Source organism: Quercus lobata, chromosome 6 (genome assembly GCF_001633185.2).
Source record: "Quercus lobata isolate SW786 chromosome 6, ValleyOak3.0 Primary Assembly, whole genome shotgun sequence".
In the NCBI taxonomy this organism is placed as follows: domain Eukaryota; kingdom Viridiplantae; phylum Streptophyta; class Magnoliopsida; order Fagales; family Fagaceae; genus Quercus; species Quercus lobata.
In genome coordinates, this window is record NC_044909.1 from 39,577,586 (window position 1) to 39,597,694 (window position 20,109).

Below are 20,109 nucleotides of genomic sequence, written 5' to 3' on the forward strand. Positions count from 1 at the left end.
TGTACAAAGAAATATTTTCCAATTTACCAAGAGGTATATGATATCGTATTTGTAAACTTTTATTGATCTACAAAGACATACTGGTTTTATTTTACATTGTTTTTAAAGTAAAACTTCCATTATCATTTTTAATAGTATCTCTAATACATTTACATTTTATTGCAGCTGTGCGGTATAACAATGTCCAAAGGATACAGCTTTCTTGATCAAATATCTGATGCTAAGGAGACATGGAGAATTAGAGTGAGAATATGCAGAATGTGGAAAGCAGTGAATAAAAGAAGTGGAAATAACTTCATTAGTCTTGACATGATCTTTATCGATGAAAAGGTTATCATACTTGACAACAATAAAATGTTTAAATCTTTCAACTATTCGTTGTATTTGTAATATAATATATAAACTAACTTTTGACTTCCATTTTCCTTTTTACAGAAAAACTTAATGCATGCAATTGTAAGAAAGAATGTGTTTCAGAAATTTAGTACCATCTTACGTGAAGGAGGAACCTTTATCATTTCAAACTTTAAAGTAATCGTGACAAATAAAGGTTATAGACCAGTTTCAAATGATCTGAACATCATTTTCCTCTTAACAACTTCGGTTAAGGAGTGCAATGAAGAAAGTGAACTCATACCTATGCATGCCTTTGAATTTGCAACATATGATTGTATCAACAATCGTTTGAATGACAATTCTTACCTAACAGGTAAATTATGTTTTACTTCACCTCTTCCCCATTTTAATTAATCAAAATTCATCCTTCAAACATTATTTTTTACGTGTAAAAACTTGCAGATATAATTGGCAAACTTACTGCTGTTGGACCCATTGAACAAGTTCACTTTCACAATGGCTCTACAAATATAAGAAATCTCCAAATTCTACTACCTGAGTAAGGAACATTTCATTTTACTCCCATTTACCTCAAAATAATTCTTTTGTTTCTTCATGTGACTCTCTTTGCTATTCTGATAAAATTAAATGATAAAAGAAACATATGAATGTCTCTGAACCCATGCACTTTTATTTCTATTCATCTTCCTTCCAACTGGGTTTGAGCTCACCACCCTATTTATATGAAAAACTATCCTTTTTAAATATTTGAACTATAAAAATCTACTTGAAAAGTACTTCTATCTCAGTTTGAACACTAATGACCAGATTGGACTTTTCAACCTGGCTGTATTGCACATTTATGGTTATAAAGTTCAACTCTATTATAATTAATCGAATATAAATGTTAAGTTTTATTTCAGTAACATTCAATAATTATTATTAATTTTATAGTATGGATGGGAAGCCGGGTTGGGTTAAGACCTTCCAGTCTTGCACACACTGTTAAGTTGACTAGGTACCATTTCTAAATGGAGTTTAGAGAGGGTTGCACTGAATATAATTCTATTTAAAAATTGAACATGACATGCACATTACACCCATCATAAAAGTTATACTTGAATTTCAAATTGTATATTTTGAAATCTTTCAGACTATTTAATGGAGTTGGTTTCAGTAATATTGGACTCAATGCTACAATAGGTATTGGTTATGACATGTGATTTTGGCAAGCCTGCCATGAAACCATGCTATTAACTATAAAAACTGTGAAAATTATTTAACAATGTTCCCAATTCCTTTATGTGATCACTTATTCAACACGTTTATCTGTTAAGTATGAGTTTACTATGTTCTATTATTCAATTAAATTTGTTTGTAGTAACTTCTTTCTCCTTTTAGGCTTCCTAGGTGTTCCCTTTTACTTTACATGGTTGTGTAAATATAGAGGTGAATTGCTTATTGAAGTTTTCCACTCTTTCAATTATTAACACTAGGATTGTTTTTAACTACTGTATTTAATCATGAATGGTAGCAAATCTCACATTTTAATGTCTTTTGAATGCTATAATGTACCATTAGGGACAAAGAGCTACAAATATCATTGTGGGATGAAAGTGCTGAAACAATTACTGAAAATGACTTCAAAGAAGATGAAGGTCCTTATATAATTATTGTTACTTCAACAACTGTAAAAGCATTCAAAGGTATTGAAAGATAGGTAGTATATGTATATATAACACTTTTTATATAATAATAAAAAAAATGTGTATAACAAATTCTTCAATGTGTTTTATGGTTTTTTTAATAAGGCAAACTGAATCTTAACACCACAAGTGCAACTAAAGTTTACGTCAATTTGGACATTACAGAGGTTTTTGAGCTCATCGACAGGTTCATAAACATTTACTTTACTAATTCTTTATGATGGATTATGAATGGATTTTTTAATTAAAAATTTTATCTCTTCCTTTCTTCAGATATAAAGTTGTTGAGGATGAATACGATAATGTTGTTCGATCTATTCCAGCACGTGACAAAAAACCCAAATCTGAATCAGAATTGATATTGCAAACTACGATGTCATTGGCAGAAATTAAAGCACTAGAATGGGTGGAAGGAGTCAAGGTTTTCTTTATCTTGAACTATTTCACATCTAAATCTTTATTATTCAATCAAAACTAACTAGAATGACTAATTTTGCAGGAAAGATTTTTTACCTGTTATGCGGATATTGTAAACATAGAAACAGAATTTGGGTGGAATTATATCTCATGTCAACTTTGCAAGCGAAAAGTAAAACAACAAAATAATATGTTTTGGTGCAACAGTTGTAATTCTGAATCTCAGTTCCCTATGCCTAGGTGACCAAATTCTACATTGTTTATACTATATAACTGTTCAAATGATTGCATAGGAAAACAAAATGAAGCACACTTTCTAACTTCTCTCATTATTATATACAGTTACAAACTACAAATCCAAGTAAAGGATCATACTGGGACAGCTTCTTTTGTTCTTTTTGATAAAGATGCAGAAAAAATAATTCAAAAAACTGCTATGGAACTTTCTTCAAAAGTATCTAATCTAAATTCTTAACCACTTCCAATTTTATACTTAAACATAATGTTTTTATTATACTAACAATTTATGGGCCTTACATCATGTTATGCAGAATCAAGAGCCAAATAAAGTACCTCAAGAAATTCAAAGCTTGCTTGGAAAATCTTATACATTCCAAATAAAAGTTGATGATTACAATGTCAAAGAGGGATGGAAAGTTTACACTGTCACAAGTGTCTTTAAATCTGAGTCTAACAAACACTTAGGAAATGTTGTTGCTGATAACATTCAGATTAAACCATCAGAAACACTGTTCAGCCATGACGAAACTATTGCAAACGATTCTATTGCTACTTCAGATATTAAATTACTTACAAGCTTGAAGGATGTAACCGATGACAACCTAATAGATGACGTCTTTGGAAATACACAATTGGTAAGAAGACAAAAACTCATTATTAATTGCTTCATCATAACCTTTCTTACTAATAATGTTTTTTTGTTAACCTTATTAGAAATTTAAATATTTATGCACAATGAACAATGAATCTGAAAAATGTATTCTCCCCTTACTGTGCAGAAAGATCTTACAAAAAAAAGAACCTCCAAGCAAACTTCAAACAACACAGGCAGCTCCCAGAATAAGAAGAAGAAGTGATTGCATATCATATGTCCTAATAATTTTACTTCTATTATGTAATACATGGAAAAATTAAACTTGTGTATTAAGTTGTGCATTTGTATAAACTGAGTTACTATAACTTAACAATGGTGGTGGATTTTGTTTTGATTATGATTTGGAGAGACTTGGAATGGTGCACTGGTTGTTTGGCACTGAATGTGTTTGTGTTTGCTATGTATTGGATAGCTTCTTATAAATTGTTTGAACTCGACACAATTTCAGCTGTACCATTTCATGATATATTATGATTGTTTACATTTCAGTTGATTTTATATCACATATACAAGAAACTTTTTACTATAATTAATCTCTACTTTGTTTTAATTTGAATTCTTACAATACAAATATGTAAGTACATATATGTAATTGCAGGTGCATCATTCAATGTCTTCTTCTATTTCTTTACGTATTCAGCTTTTATGTACTGCATATCAGTCTCAGTCCTTGTCGCAATTACCCTTATAAGGGTGGTGTCATCAGTCCCCAAGCTAAAACTAGAGATATGGTCCATATGGAAACGGACAGAATAGTTTCACAAAGCATAATTTCATTCCTATCTAATTTTAGTATAAAAATAGTGAATATAGTCATAAATCAATGAGTTAGGTCCACTTTTGTTCTGTTGGTTTCTAATCGTTACAATGGAAGAACTTATAATTTATTGGAATAATGTGAGGGATATTTGGCAGCTCATAATAAAATGAAATTATGCAAAAGCTTTATAGAATTATCATGATGCTGTCCAACTACAAATTGATCCATATATATGTACAATAACATGGGCCTTGTCCACACAGGGAACAGAAAATATGTGTAAGCTTTGGCATACCTCATTATTTTAGGCTGCTGAAATGCCTTCAAAAACCAAACTAATTCCCATTGGTTTTTACATTAGAATGAATTTTTTTTTTTTTTTTTTTCAATTAAGGAAATCATTCCGGACTACTATTCTTCAAATTTAAAGTAGTTAACAGTACTAAATCATCCAACATAAAGGGATACACGTGTACCAGATAACTCTACTATTGCCTCTTTTATTTTCCACAAAATGATCAATGATAAAACCTGAATACCAAAAAGTACTATTTACGTTAACTTCTTAGCATGAAACTACCAATTTGTGAAATTACTATTATGAAAAACTTATACATTGTAATCAAATTCACCAAAGAGAAACAACAATTAAACCCAGAATGTGGGATGATACCTTACCAAAGTATCTAATCGGATTTTCTGAGCAGCTTAAAATTGTCAAGAGAACATATTCAAAAAGCCCCGATGTCTCGCCCTTTACTGCCTAAATTTGAACATTGAATAAGCACTTCTTTTCTTCGGGCAAAAGATTTTTTTTTTTTTTTTTTATACATTAAAAAATACAAAAACAAAAATATAAAATTACTCAGAAAATATATATATATATATATACCTTTTTTTAGTGAATTTCAATACATGTCATGGTAAGCAGAAATAATAGCAGCCAATGTGCCCTGCTTCGTTAACTGAATATGTGGATAAAGGTCTTCTCATCAGTTCCCAATTTCTTTTCCCCTGCTTTAAAAACAGCCTTTGAATCCTTCACAGCTATCTCTCTGTCAAATTCCAAGTCTTCATAACCGGGTGTGCTTACATATGCTACCAAGAGCTACATCAAATATTTTGCATTAAGATATTGATGACTTCATTTCCTCTCATATCCTAAAAAGGGATCTTTTAAATTCGAAAATATCAAGCCACCCCTCATATACCAGATATTACATATATAGTTATATACTACTATACTATAAGTTACTAATGCTGTTTTAACTGCGCCTATCACTACTACAGCATGAAGTGCAAAACCCCAAAGCCAAGGAGCATTCAATGAACCGCACATCAAGTGTGCACTTTTGACCCTTTTTGGAAAATCCCAAAGGCCATAAAGTGTGCTGCTATTCCTTTCTTTCATATTTTTCCCATAAATCTTTTCAATTAATCACTACATTTTCGTATTTTAGTGCTTCATCATCTCTGACTTTTGGTCATATTTTGGTTAAGCCATGTACTTCATTTCGATCATTGCTATTATAGCTGTCCAAATTTTGTAAAACAGAGGCAATTTCCTAAAATGTTGCCTTTAAATTGTATATGATTAATTGATTATCATGTTCTCCATTGATTTTTTTTTTTTTCAAATTTACTATGTACAAAATATAAGAAATTGAAATAGCCATTGTTTGATTTAAAATTTGAAGTGACAACCTTTGTGCAATTGCACCACTCCAATGATTTGATCTAATAGCCTACATATTACTATTTTAAATTTTCAAAGTAATTTTGATTGTATATTATAAATATTACTCCGTATAAGAAAAAGCCTTTAAATACTTCAAAAATGCACTTCCAACTAGGCTGTGCTTGCACTTTCTGTGTAGAATCTGAAATGATTGTCATGTAATAATCATTTTGTAATATGTGTTTATAGTCATGGCAAAAGCTATGAGGATACAGCAAATATACAAATGAAAAGCCCTACCTTTTCAACGCATGACGTCTCATACAGCTTTTCAACATGAGGTTCAATTAAGATTCAATGTTTTACATTTATTTTCGTTTTGGTTAATTCATTGAACTGGTTTGTCTTACATTCTTGGGATCCGAATGGTTGAGCACTTTCTACTACTGTCAATTGTTAGGGGACTGAAACAGGAGTTCAATGGACTTAATTAACCACTAACATTAACTGTGAACTATTAATATTAACAGATAGAAACAATTAAATTCATTAAGAACCAATTGCAATACAAAATTCTATATGAATTTAACAAATTCACCATCAAATTCATGTATAATCATCTCAAAATTCTTAAACACATTATTATTATGTATTGTTATTAAATATGATACTATGAACCTTAAAAAAATCATTTCCTTATAAATAGTATATCAAATGTTAACATACTATTTCAAACAAAAACAAAAAAAAAAAATGAATACTTTAAAAAATCTTCCTAATGACATATTTGTTGAAATCTTTTCGAAAGTGGGCAAAGAATCCGCAACACTCCTAGGAAACATTAAGTTAAGGTATAAAAAACTTTTTCCTCAATTTGTATCTACTTATTTATTTCCCTCTATTTAATTATGCAGTCTATTAACTTAATTTTTCCCTTCTTCTTAATTAGTTGCAAACGCTTCAACAAGTTAACGGAAAACAAGTTAGTTCTCCAACAAATTAAACTGACACCATATTTCAACCACCCAGCTCTACTACATGACAAAGAAAAAATCCTAATTTTTTCATGTTATGAAGCTGAAAATCCCGATGCGCTACTAATAGTGGGAAGCTACAAATACTTTTTGAATGAACAAGTCGATGAAGGAAAAAAGTTAATTGAAAAAACTCTTCCATCTCCCAATTTTATTGCAGCTTATATTCATGGAATCATGCTACTTTGTGAGTCAAATACTGAAGGCGTTGATAACCTTTTGGAAATTTTAAATCATGAACATGGGAAGCACTGGCTTCTAAAATGCCGAAAAATGCTTCGACTACTTGCTGCGGGAACCACCCTGTATAAAATTCCAAACTTTCAAGCATGCCACAAAATTGGAATGGGACATTGGAACCGAGATGAACCTTATCCTTACGGTTACGAAGAATTTGTGGTTACATGCAAAAGATGCTCAATCGACCTTGAAATGTTTAAGTTGGTGCATCGCCTTCTTTAATTCTCTTTTATTTTATTTTTCCCCCTCATTGTAGCATCACTTAAATTATAAGATGCAATATTCTGTTTTTTTATTTATTAATTATATGTTAAGCTTGGCAAAAGTTTAAAAATTATGATTTCCTTAATGCTTTGTAAAAAGGAATGCTTATCGATTGTGGAAAATTCAAAGTGTGATGAACCTTATCCTTCTGATTATCAAAAATTTGTCGTTACATCTCATTGAATATAAAACCCAAACAAAAAAAAAAAAAAAAAAAAAAAAAAAAAAAAAAACTTTTTAAAAATTTCATCTACCCTCTCATTTTCATCCCATAAAATTTAGGACATAAAATTCGGCTAAATTTGTGAATTTACATGAATTTCAGTTCAAATTCATGAAAATTTTGGGTGAGATCAAACCATAGATGAAACTTCATCTCTCTGCCTATAATTCTCCCATCCCCACTCCCTCTGATGTAAACATTGGTCTGTAAAGTATAAGGCTTCCCAAATGTTGTCCCAAGGAATTCAGTGTCTACTTCATCATGGAAACCTGGATGAGCTTCATTGCTGGAGATTTGCCATTGCCCAATTTAGTATACAATTACACTAATCAAATTATAATTCAAAAATATAGTTCCTTCAAAAAATTATTATACTTGTCAATACACATAAATTTTAATTACTTTTAAAAAATTTAGTCTTTTTTAAGTATAGTAAAATTAATACCACTTATTATTTGGTCCAACTTCTGACATAGAAAGCTGTAATGTCTCCTGCAGTGTAGCCAAGTTGAAACTTAATGGAGCCACCAAAGTAGCCACATCGAAATGGACGTACAGACTTGAACCCACTTCATGTTATGAAAAACCAAGCAATAAAATGAAAAATAGTTAATATAAAATCAGGATGTGCACAAAGAAATTTAAGAGCTATATATTACGTATACATAATGAGACTGAGTAAGACCTGAGGTACTATCAACCCAGATGGTTAATGCATTTTGGCCAAACAGAATATCCGGGTTTACTAAGAAAACAAACCAAATCCAGCTAATCAGAGGCTTCGGGTCGACCCACTGGTCTAAGGGTCTGTCGGATTCGGCCTTAAAACAAGCCCACCTCCCAATCAAAGCAAATTAAATTAATAAGATAAATTAAAGTCACAATATTGTTAACAACATACTTCATAATTACCTTATTCATATGATAAGTTATTGACGGTAGTCAAGAAAGTAATGTTACTGTCCTAACGATGACTCCAAAAATCAATAACAATTTACTAACTCAATAATTGTAAAAAATGTTTATAGTGTAACATTGCTCTAATTTAATAACAAAATTTTAATGATTCTTTTCTTTTTCATTTCATAAAAGAAGAAAAATTATTGAATACATTGGGAGTATCATAAAAACATATTTGCTAAGTTTTGTGAATGAAATTTTCTGATTAATAATATCAATTTAAACTTAACTGAGCATTTTAAACATAAATAAAATCATTATTAATAATATATCCATTCCCGTGCGGTAGCACGGGTTACATACTAGTATTGTTTAAAAACTGAAAACATGTGTTTGATTGAATGTACGACACAAAGCCTAAAGAAGCTAACTGGTATCTTGACTCAGCTTTTCCATGAAAGAGTAATTGGTGGAAGTAGTAACATGAGCTTGCAAAATGTACATTAACTCAACAAACGTTGAGTATTGGCAATATCGTTACATAAAAATTTTAATAAATTTGTGAAATCAAACAAACAAACAAACAGTGGAAAGTCACTTCAAATCTTCAAAAACTCTAACCTAATTATCGATCTAAGTTCCTAAATTAACTACTCAATGTGTGTGCGTGTGTGAGTAAAGAAAAAAAAAAAAAGAGTGAGCTAGATTCCATAGTATACGTACCACTCCAGCATCGCTGTAGGTAGAGACAGTGAACTTCTGATCGGAGTTGAAGTCCCTGGTTAGAAGATCTACAAACAAACAAAGCAAGCAACAGCGAATAATTAAATTATAAAAGAAACTGAATCAAAAATCAAAGCGAAGAAGAAGTAAACGAGAAATCGTGAGCGATGAGAGTACGATTTTTTTTTACCTTTGGCTTTCTTGCCGATATCTGTGAAAAGTCCTGGTCCCTTGCTCATCTTTGCGTAGAGATTCTAGAGAGGAGAGAGAGAGGGGTGTGCTGAAAATGTTCATATTTATTCGTGGTGTGGGGTGGTGTGGTGTGGAAATGAGGGTATAGAAAGGAAAAGGGTTTTTGTTTATTTGGGTAGTGGCCACGAATGTTGAGTGTGTGTGAGTGATGATGAGCTGTGACTGATTTTGGGGGTGACACCACACGCGTATCTCCAACCGTTTGATTGATTTGATCTCAGATCATTTGCCAAGTTTTTTATGCGTCCATGAGTGTGCTAATTGCTAAATCCTAATTACTTGGACATGCACTACTCTTCTGCTACTATCGGTGAGTGATAGAGATAGGCTGACCTTTAGCTTTGGAATCTCGGCCCACGGATCAAACTCCAAACTATTTTTAGTCGATAATGATTGAACAAAAAAATTTAAGGTTCAATTTTTGTCAATATCAAAAATTAATTAGTATTTTAGTCTTAGAGCATTAGCATTGGAAAATGCTAATGCCAAATCTAAAGGGAATTTAACATTTTCAACTTCAAAACAACCTGCATCAGGGAATGGCAAACAGCACTATTGCAAATTTTTTTGCAATAGTGCTACAGTGCAATTCTATGTTTAGAATTGCACTGTAGCAAGTATTGTATCAAAAATAATATATTTTATGTGTTTCCCCCTAAAACTTCTCTCTCATGAATTCATTCTGCGCGGGCTCTCCTCTCTCTCTATTCATTCTCTGTTTCTCACATCTGCTCTCTCCTCATCTCTGAAGCTTCATCTCCGAAATGTCTTTGTGACCATCTCCGAAATTTCTGGACCCATCTCCATCTCTATCTCCAAAATTTCTCACCCGATTCACCCTCACCCATCTCCATCGCTGACCCTCACCCATTCACCGATTCACCCTCACCCTCACCCTCACCTCACCCGGTCACCAATTCACCCTCACCCTAACCTCACCCATTTACCGATTCACCCTCACCCATTCACCCTCACCGATTCATCCTCACCCATCTCCATCTCTGAAGCTTCACCCTTGCAAAAACGAAGCTCCGTCGGTGTTGGGGGATTCAGCTCCGTCGGTGTTGGTGCTGACTGTAAGGTGGGTTTTGATCAATGTAGAGTTTTTGTGTTTGTGTTTCTTTTCTCTCTCTGCAAGAAAAAGAGGGATTCAGCTTGTGTTTGTGTTTGGGTTTTGATAAAACAATTGTTGTTGATGTTTGCAGAGTTTTTGTTGTTGATTTAGCATCTTCGAGATCGTAAAGCTCGAGTTCATCTTCAGAAAGTTTGCTCGGTTCATCTTCAATTACTAGTAAGTATCTCTCTCTATCTATTTCTCTCCCTTCTCTCTATTCTCTTTGTTTCTATAGCCCTCTGTAAAACCGTTCTTTGATAAGCCTTTTTTTTTTTCCTCCTGTGTAATACATGACTAGTTTAGTAATATTAAACCAAAATTTTGCTGGGAGCATCAAAACCAAATTTATTATTATAAACATACATAATCACAATGATGCTGGGAGCATCAAAACCAAATTCATTTGAGATTATTTGGTTTTAATGCTCCCTACATCACACAACACTTAGTGTCGAAATTAACATGTGGACCAAATTGTATCGTCTAAACTTTTTATATGATTGCTATATTTGAAAATCCAATAACTAAATTAGAAAATGGAGCAAATTTGAAGGACCCAAAGTGATGTTTTGCCCAAAGATAAACTTTCAATACAGAGCATGGCTAAATATGCTTACAATTCTGTCAAACAGTTCCCCTCCTGTCACATATTCTAAGACCATGTAAATCTTGGTTTTGCTTACCAACACCTGCATAGTTGTTGTGATAATGCATTAGCAAGAGAACATAACCAATGCTTACTAGGTACTTAATTAATATAATCATGGGAATATAGGTGTATTGCATAAAGTATTATGACAGAGATTTAAAGGTCGTAATTTCATTATTCATGGGCAAACTCTATGTGATTAATTGTTGGTGCCATATGGCTTGGTCTCAGCTCTATAACGTGATCACCAATAAATCCATTCCTAGCATAAGTGAAAGGAATAGTCAACAGGAAAACTACTAAACATTGTGGTCCAAATATTCTTCTAAACTAATCAATTTTATGTTCCTCAAATAGCATATACAAGGCAAAGTATGTGACTGTATTTCTATTAGGTCCGATTTTATTCATGACATGCCAAGCAAGTCCAGCAAAAAGTTAAGCATTAATATTTGGCTGTGTACAGGGCTAGTATTTCTGTCACAGGATATTACTGTAGTATACTTGAAATATGTTGATTAGGAGCTGTCAATATCTATTGTTTTGATTAGGAGTTGTCAACATATATTGTAGGATATTGCTATATGTGAGAAGTTGTCACCAAAATATTATGATTAGCTTATACTAATTGTAAAGACACAAATAAGAATTGACTTCATATACTAACTATTTTAAGTTCCCTATTTAAAAGGGATGGTTAGGCAAGAAGACTATGACCAATATGGTGATTTCTTACAAGCTGATTCTGATTTTGTGGAACCATTTTTAAGTGGGTCTCAAAATCCTTCAATGCCCATCCAGTCTTTACCGGAAGTTGAAATTGTCACCTCTAAACGTGGTGCCAACTTCAGTGTAGATGAGAACCTCCTCCTCATCGCTGCATGGCTTAACATTGGCATGGATGCTGTGCATGGTACTGACCAAAAGAGTGACAAATTTTGGACAAAAATTTGGGAATTTTTTTGCACGAACAATACTTACGGAACCACACGTTCTAGTACCTCCCTATCAAGTCGATGGGGAAATATTAATAGGGAGACAAGTAGGTTTGCTGGGTTCATGGCTAAAGTTGAAGCTCGAGATAAAAGTGGTACAACTAACGAGGACAAGGTATAAATTATATTACAATGATGTCACAATATTAATTTCTTTTATAGTTTCAAGACTCTAATTATTTTATTTTTTTTAAAAAACTTTAGTTGAAAGAGGCAAAGGAATTATATAAAGCTACACCAAATCCAACATCCGGCAAATACCTAGCTTTTGCTTATGAACATTGTTGGGTTGTGTTGAAGAACCAACCAAAGTGGAGTATACTTAAGGAAAGATCAAAAAGGCTTCCTCAAACTCCAAGTTCAATCAATCAAGTTGATAGTAATGATGATGACACAGTGGTACTAGAGAGACCAATTGGTAGAAAAGCCGAAAAGGCTAAGCGAAAGAGGCCAGATGATGATAAGGGTTTTGATGATTATTTGGCCAAAAAATAGCAGTATATTCAGGCATCACATGAACAAGACAAAGAGGCTCTTCGCATCAAAGCGGAAAAGCTTCGTCTTAAAACTATTAGGGAGGAGGGAAGAATAATAACCATGGATACAAGTGGCATGAATGACAAAGAAAGACTCTATTTTGAAAATCTCAAGGATCAAATCCTTGCAAGACAAGTTGGAGTTGACCCAAGGAACATGTAGATGTCTTGTTGTAACCTTATTTTGGTAGTAAATTATATTAGGGTTGGGTTTGGCATATGTAGATGCCATTTTGTAAGTAACCTTATTTTAGTAGTGGCTTATTTTAAGCATAGGTTTGGAACATGTAGGTGATGTATTGTTCCAACTTGATCAATTTGCAGTAGATTGTGCCACTTATGTAATCACATCATTTTTGTTTATATGAAAAACTTATGTATTTTCTATGTTTGATATCATATCTTCTACCAATTGGTTGTTCCAACTTTAAGTTTGTTTTCAGTTTTATACTTCTGTTTAATTTTTTCTGATAGTTATTTGCCTGCTGGTATCTATTTTAAGTCTGTTTAATTCTGTTTTAAGGGTGTTTCTTTGGCTGTTTATGGTAGTTAAGTTTGCTGGCTGTTTATGTGGCTGTTTTACTGCTGTTTGTGTGGCTGTTTGGTGAGATTAGAAGCACTATGTCATGTATCACTTAATTATTTTTTTGCTGTGGCTGTTTGAAAGGGAAGGGGAATTCGTCATGGTTTTCAGCTTTCACACTTTCACACCAGCTGACACTTTCACGCTTTCACACTTTCACACCAGCTATGTCATGTACCACTTTCACACCAGCATTATTCTATTTGTTGGAGCCATGCAATTGAGACAAACAGGACCAACATTGGAAACCTTACCTCCAACTAAAAGATTGATTAGAAAGTGGGTCCACAACTTTGATCTCTTTACACACTTATATTCTTTTACTTTTTGTTTGGGTTTGTTTCTTAAGGACTAGTAGAGATCATAGATGCTGGCAATGTTAACATGAATTTTATAAGTCATATGAATCTTATGAGTTATTCCACCTTCTTTCCTGTTTATAACCATCTTAGTAAATAAGATAGAGAAGAATGGAGACTTTTCCTTTTGGGCATTTTGCGTTAGACCATTTTTTCTTAGCAAGAGAATAATGCTGTGGACTTGTTGAGGCCTTAGGCTTTTCTTTGTGAAGGGTATTTAACAGAACAAGAAGGGAGAATAAGGCACTTCACTATCCCAAGTCACAGGGCTCGCCTTGGTAGACCCTTTTGTCCATAGAGGTTTCATTCTATCTGTCCTTTTTTTTTTTTTGCCTGTATTTTTTTTGCCACAATTCTTGTTTTGTCATAGATTTGTCATTTACTTGGGAGAATTGGAGCTGGTATTTTCCTTTCATATAAATAAATATAGATATATATATATATATATATATATGTATATTTTTTTTTTCAGTTGTTATAAATTTTTTATTGGATGAATTATACTACTGAGAATTACTAAATAAACATAATATGGGGTGACCATCTTTGGTCCTTGATGCTACCAAAATTTGGGTAGAAAAAGTTTACTATCCAACTAATTGCGTTGCTGGGAAATGGGAATTGTGTCTCCTTATTCAATGTAGTAGTTATAACTACTTATAACTACATTTTCTTAGCAATAAATGTAGTAGGTATAACTCATCTATAGGGGTTAGTAGATCCACCACAGTTCTATGCACATGAAACTTCAAAAGATGGCAACTGATAGTGGGGTCCTAATTAAATTCAAAAGTTGCCATATGAAAGAAAAACCAGAAGGCATTCCCAATTAAAAATGTTCTACCAATGGATAAATTGTCATTTTTTATGTACATAACCTTATGTTTGGATGGGGAATTGATGAGAACATAGAATAGGAGTAGGAAAAAGTGATCAGAATATAGTCCCCTGCTTTTCAATAAGAAATACAATGTGTTGTACTATAAAAACAACGGTGTGTTTTTATTTTTTAAATCCAATTGTTACTAAAAAGTGGTGTATGGGGATTTCAAATTTTGGTTCTCCTAAATAAGATTAGACAATGCAATTTTTTTTTTTTTTTGTTAAGAAACAAATGCACACACACAATTGAGTTACAAAGTTCTTAACAAAATAAGAATGTCTTATTATGTTAAAAAAAAAAAAAACTAATCAGTAGGGCTAAAGAAAAGTGGTCTGTCATATTGAGGAAAAAAATAGGCACAGATGTCAATAAATCTTAGACCAAATTACATTTTAAACCTTGTTCTTCATAGGTGGTTCAAATTAAACCCTAAAAATTAGAAATTATAAAGTTCTTGTTTGTTAATGTTATATGCTGAAGGCTACTTGGAAGTTTTTGAATTTTGGAACTTATAGTAATGTCACAGGGCAAAAAACGCAATGTGATCATGAGCCAAAATTTTGATGAATTTGATATTGACTTATTGACAGGGCAATATTCCACTAGAAAAGCCTCCCCTGCTACTTAGAGTGTACAATAGATTATGACTTGTTGGCTTAGTCAAGTGTTATGTTTGTGTTGGTGTTTACTTTTCTGCTGCAGAAATGACTGCCCTGTGTAAATGAAATGTGTTTATTACAACTACTTAAATAAATAAAAAAAGTTTAATTAGTTTTCAAATCATAGAGCCCCAACGGTTTACACCTATTTAAGCCAACATTTCGTGTAATCAATGTTTGTTATTGTCTGAGGAGGTAATGGTTATCACCAGCAAATTGTATAAAAATGGAAACTTCTGAGCTTTCATTTACTTGCTAAGGTGTTTTAGCCCAATAAAGAGAACTGGTCCACCTGTTTTTGATTCATATTGTAGTAAGTGGTTGTGGATTGTCCATCCAAAAACTTAACTAAGCCTTGTCCTTAATAGATACCCTTTGAGCTCATCTTAACAAATTAAGTGATGAGTGGGCATTAAGTGATTCACATAGGTGTCCCTTCCTTCATCCAAAATAAGTGATTATGTTGATTTTCTAATATAACTGTTGTAGCTTTTATGGTTAAGTGGCTGTTTAAGTGGCTGTTTAGGTGGCTGTCCACAAAAAGGTAAATTCAAGTGTTTAATGTGGCTGTTTTATGTCTGTTTCAGTGGCAGAATTTGTCAAAATCTGTTATGGGGCTGTTTTAAGTATGTTTTAAGCTATTTAAGTGAGATAATTTCCTGTTCAATAATGGTGATAAATTCCTAACATTGTTGTCTTGAAGGTTGTCTCTATGGGTCGCTCTCTTTTCAAAAAGTTGCTTTTTGACGACTCAGACGAGGATGAGATAATGAGGCAAATTCTTAAGGGTTCAACTAAACAACGTAAACGTCGTTGGTATATCGAACGTGATCGTTTGGCAGGCCATAAAAGACTTTATCTCGACTACTTTTCCGACACACCAGTGTATCCTCCTAATTTATTTCGGAGGAGATTTCGGATGAGTCGGAATCTTTTTCTTCGTATTCAGCATGAGGTAGAGGCATATGAATCTTACTTTATCCAAAAAAGACATAATGCGCAAAAATGGGGTTTATCTTCTCTTCAAAAGATAACAGCTGCACTTAGGATGCTTGCGTATGGAGTTACAGCTGATTTTATGGATGAGTATGTGCGAATTGGAGAATCCACTGCAATGAAAAGTCTAAAAAAATTTGTTAAAGCGGTGGTTGATATTTTCTCCAAGGAATACTTGAGGTCTCCAAACAACGAAGACATTGCTAGACTTTTAGCCAATGGGGAAAGACGTGGATTTCCAGGGATGCTAGGGAGCATTGATTGCATGCATTGGAAATGGAAAAATTGTCCGGTTGCATGGAAAGGTCAGTATTCTGGTCACATTCGTGAGCCAACCATTGTTTTGGAAGCAGTAGCATCATTTGATCTTTGGATATGGCATGCATTTTTTGGGTTACCTGGGTCAAATAATGACATTAATGTATTAGAACGGCCTCCTATATTTTCTGAGCTCGAACAAGGACGTGCTCCTGCAGTTAATTACTCAATCAATGGTCATGAGTATACAATGGGATACTACCTTGCCGATGGCATATATTCAAAGTGGTCAACATTCGTTAAAACAATTCCATCTCCACAAGGACACAAACACAAATTATTTGCAAAAGCCCAAGAGGCGAATAGGAAAGATGTAGAGCGTGCATTTGGAGTACTTCAAGCAAGATTTGCAATTGTGCGTGGACCTGCAAGATTTTTCCATAGTGAAACGCTTCAAGACATCATGAAAGCGTGTGTAATTCTTCATAACATGATCGTTGAGGATGAACGAGATGTAAATGAAGCGGTGGAATTAGATTATGAGCAAGTTAATGACAATCCTACTATACAACTGTCACGAGAGAACACAAATACATTTACGGAGTTCATTGAAACCCATCAATGTATTCGAGACCATAAAAATCATTTTCAACTCCAATCAGACCTCATTGAGCATTTATGGCAATTACAAGGGGAGTTGTAGGAATTTAGTAAGTGTGTGAGTTATGTGTGTGGTGTTTTATTGTAATTTGATATATGTATGAATCTTCTAAAGATAACATTGGTAGTTATGTATGTGGATTGTATCTATATATATGTATGTGGATTTTTGGCAAGTTGCATGTATATATATGTATGTGAATTTAGGTTGAGTATATTGATATTTGGCAAATTCTTTCTATAAAGAAAAATTGGCAGGTTCTATATGTGTGTGTGTGGATCATTGACAGGTTCTATATGTGTGTGTGTGGATCAGAAAAATTGGCAGGTTCTATATGTGTGTGTATGTATTTGGCAGGTTGAATTTGACAGGTTCTATATGTGTGTGTGGATCAGAAAAATTGGCAGGTTCTATGTGTGTGCATGTATTTGGCAGCTTGTTTGAATAGTTGTTGAATTTGACAAAAAAAAAAAAAAAAAAAAAAAAAAAAAGTTTGCTGGAAAGAAATGATGAAGGCCAGGGAAAGATATTTGATATGTTCTTTGGAATAGACGTTGAATTTGACCCAAAAAAAAAAAAAAATGGTTTGCTGGAAAGAAATTATATAAACGGTTGTGGTGCTTTAAAATCCCTACCAATATCCAATTGTACATGCCTGGAATATGCAACTATTGAGAGTTGTAGTTCTTTGATGTTCATTTCAAAACGCTAGCTACCTCCAACTTTGAAAAGTCTAGTGATAAATGATTGCAAGAATTTGCAATTTTTGATAGACGAGGGAGAGGCTTCTTCTTTATTATTGAAAGAGGAGAGTATTAACAGTAATGCATCTCTTCTTGAGCACTTGGTTATTTAAAGGCCAAGAAAGAAATGTGATTGCTGGAAATCTCAGAATTGTACTGTTGAAAAAAATTGGCTGTTCGAACTTGGAAAGCCCAGGAAAGAAATTGGCAGTTGGAAAGAAAGTGACCGTTGGAATCACCAAAATCTGAAAAAAAATTGACAGTTGAAAGAAATAATAAAGTAAGTTTAAAAAAAAAATATTTTAATACAAATAGAAGTTTGGGATGTGGAGGTATTGTAAAATAAGATGGTATAAATGATAAAGTGGTTTTTAGAATTGTAAAATAGAATAGCATTAGCATTTTCCAATGCTAATGCTCTTAGAGTAAAGAATATAATATTTAAAAATAAATCTTATTGGTTGAAATTTTATTATTGTAAGGACGCGATTCGTGGCGGACCGTAACAGTGTCGGGTTCGCACGTAAAAAGGCCCCTAACAATATCATTTGTAGAGCGTGGGTTTGGAAGGCTAGGCCCTGGTTGACAGGCGGTGGGTTTTTCGCGGTGTTCGTACAAGTTTAAGTTTTCCTTCACCCCTGGAGTCTTTCTCCTGGAGGTGGGCTGGGAGGCTCTGGTTTTTGGCCACTTTTCCCAACCCCCTTCTTAGGTTACTTGTTTTTTCCTTTTATATTCGCCTGCGTTCATTGTCCTTCGTCCACGTATAGGGTCAACCTTTCCAAGATTGATACTTGTCCCATCAGCCCATATTCAAAGTTGTTGGGGGTGGTTGTAAAAGCCAAAGAATGCGGCTCTGTTAGGTTCAGAGCATTGAATGGCAGTAAGGGCAGCTTTCCTTGGATATTTTAGATCTTTCTTCCTAGTTTCAGTCTTATACCGTTTTTACCCTTCTTTCAGGGGGGACTTTGGGTCTGCCGAAGACTGAGCTGTCCTCGGCGGTATCCATAGGCTATTTCGTCGAGCTTGGGCCGTAGCCCTCCTCGGCTTGGGCCTTCGGATTCTCCCCGGGTAGATGGGCCTGGCCCATAAATCATTTGGGCCCCACAATAGCCCCTCAAAACCCAGCTGTCCAACCTCTTGGTTGGAAAGGGGGGTTTTGGTGATGCCGAACCTCTTCCTACGGCCCAATCAATTTGGCCCATTAATAATACTGGCGGCTCTTCATCTGTCTAAGAAATGCGCCGATCTATGAGACAGTTTTTGATTTCGCGCTTGATGCGCTCTTATCGTTTGGGTTTCCCAAAACGTGCTTTTAATGACCACTATTTACGAGACTACTTTAATTCGGCGGTTTGTTTTGATGGGGTGGAGAAACGGAACCGGCATGTTGGTGTTGGCAGATTTCTTTGGAGATCTGAACCTATTAAATGTCTCCCGCTCCACCCTCTGTATAAGAAGGAAGGGAGGAGGTTATTGTTTTCGTAAAGAATTCATTCTCATCTTTCTGAGATTTGAAATACTTGGCCTCCCCTAGGGTTCATTTTACCCACTGGTTCACAAACTAAATCGTGGTATACTTTATCATAACAACGAATGATGCAGGAGCCAAACCCCTCCCATAAACGCCATGTTCCAATAAAGCTCATTATAGCTCGATCGGGACAGGGATGGCGAAGACTCAAAATCAACCTCACCCTTCTTTCAGTCAAAATCCGAAGCAGGGGCTTGTCACGTCCAACTTTCGGCGTGACTGAGTCGAGAACACCTACCATCAGTACCAACCGCTCTCCTATGAGCATACCTAGTATGGCTCCAGTGTGTTGGGAGTCAGGATCGAGGCAGGGACTAAGTGCCCCTACTTCTTCCTCTCTTCCTTCACTGGTGCTATCCTCCGTCTCCCTTTCTTAGTCTTCCCAGCACCAGTTCCATCCTGGTGCTTTCACTTCTCCCTCTTTTGTTCCTTTTTCTTTCTTTTCATCTCTTCTCTCTTCTTCTCCTCCTTATTTACTCATGTCCTCCATCTTCTTCATTCATCTCCTCCATCTTCTTCATTGATTTCTTCCTTACTATTTCCTTCTCCTTCATTCATTTTTTTTTTCAAAGAAAGTTCTTATCGTAATATGAGCAGTATTGAGGCAGAGATTGGAGAGACTTTGAAGACGAGTTTAAAAGACGCCTGACAGTTTACTTATCTGTACTACGGATGTAATTGTTGCTTAGGCAGTTCTCATTTTGTATAGGCTCG

At 34.1% G+C, this 20,109-nt stretch overlaps 2 protein-coding genes across 2 annotated transcripts in view; both read left to right on the top strand.

Annotated features, from left to right (window-relative positions):
- LOC115950269 (replication protein A 70 kDa DNA-binding subunit E-like) overlaps positions 1–2,635 on the top strand; it is a 7,540-nt gene extending 4,905 nt beyond the window's left edge. The window contains exons 2-8 of the mRNA XM_031067494.1: positions 166–330; positions 436–709; positions 799–895; positions 1,918–2,042; positions 2,148–2,229; positions 2,316–2,463; positions 2,582–2,635. Of these exons, the coding sequence (XP_030923354.1) occupies positions 166–330; positions 436–709; positions 799–895; positions 1,918–2,042; positions 2,148–2,229; positions 2,316–2,463; positions 2,582–2,635 (945 nt within the window). The remainder of the gene's footprint in view (positions 1–165; positions 331–435; positions 710–798; positions 896–1,917; positions 2,043–2,147; positions 2,230–2,315; positions 2,464–2,581) is intronic.
- A 7,713-nt stretch (positions 2,636–10,348) lies between these two features.
- LOC115994128 lies at positions 10,349–17,182 on the top strand. Its single transcript, XM_031118168.1, has 5 exons — positions 10,349–10,509; positions 10,634–10,719; positions 11,883–12,301; positions 15,910–16,507; positions 16,679–17,182. The coding sequence occupies exons 3-5, from the start codon at positions 11,885–11,887 to the stop codon at positions 17,161–17,163; spliced, it is 1,500 nt and encodes a 499-aa protein (XP_030974028.1). The 5' UTR covers positions 10,349–10,509; positions 10,634–10,719; positions 11,883–11,884; the 3' UTR covers positions 17,164–17,182.
- Positions 17,183–20,109: the final 2,927 nt, after the last annotated feature.

Excerpts from the sequence above, each read along its gene's own strand:
- LOC115994128 (XM_031118168.1), top strand. The coding sequence starts at position 11,885 with ATGGTTAGGCAAGAAGACTATGACCAATATGGTGATTTCTTACAAGCT. Across the intron at positions 12,302-15,909 it reads GTACAACTAACGAGGACAAG|GTTGTCTCTATGGGTCGCTC; the intron begins GTATAAATTATA and ends GTTGTCTTGAAG. Across the intron at positions 16,508-16,678 it reads TTGTCCGGTTGCATGGAAAG|TTAATTACTCAATCAATGGT; the intron begins GTCAGTATTCTG and ends GTGCTCCTGCAG.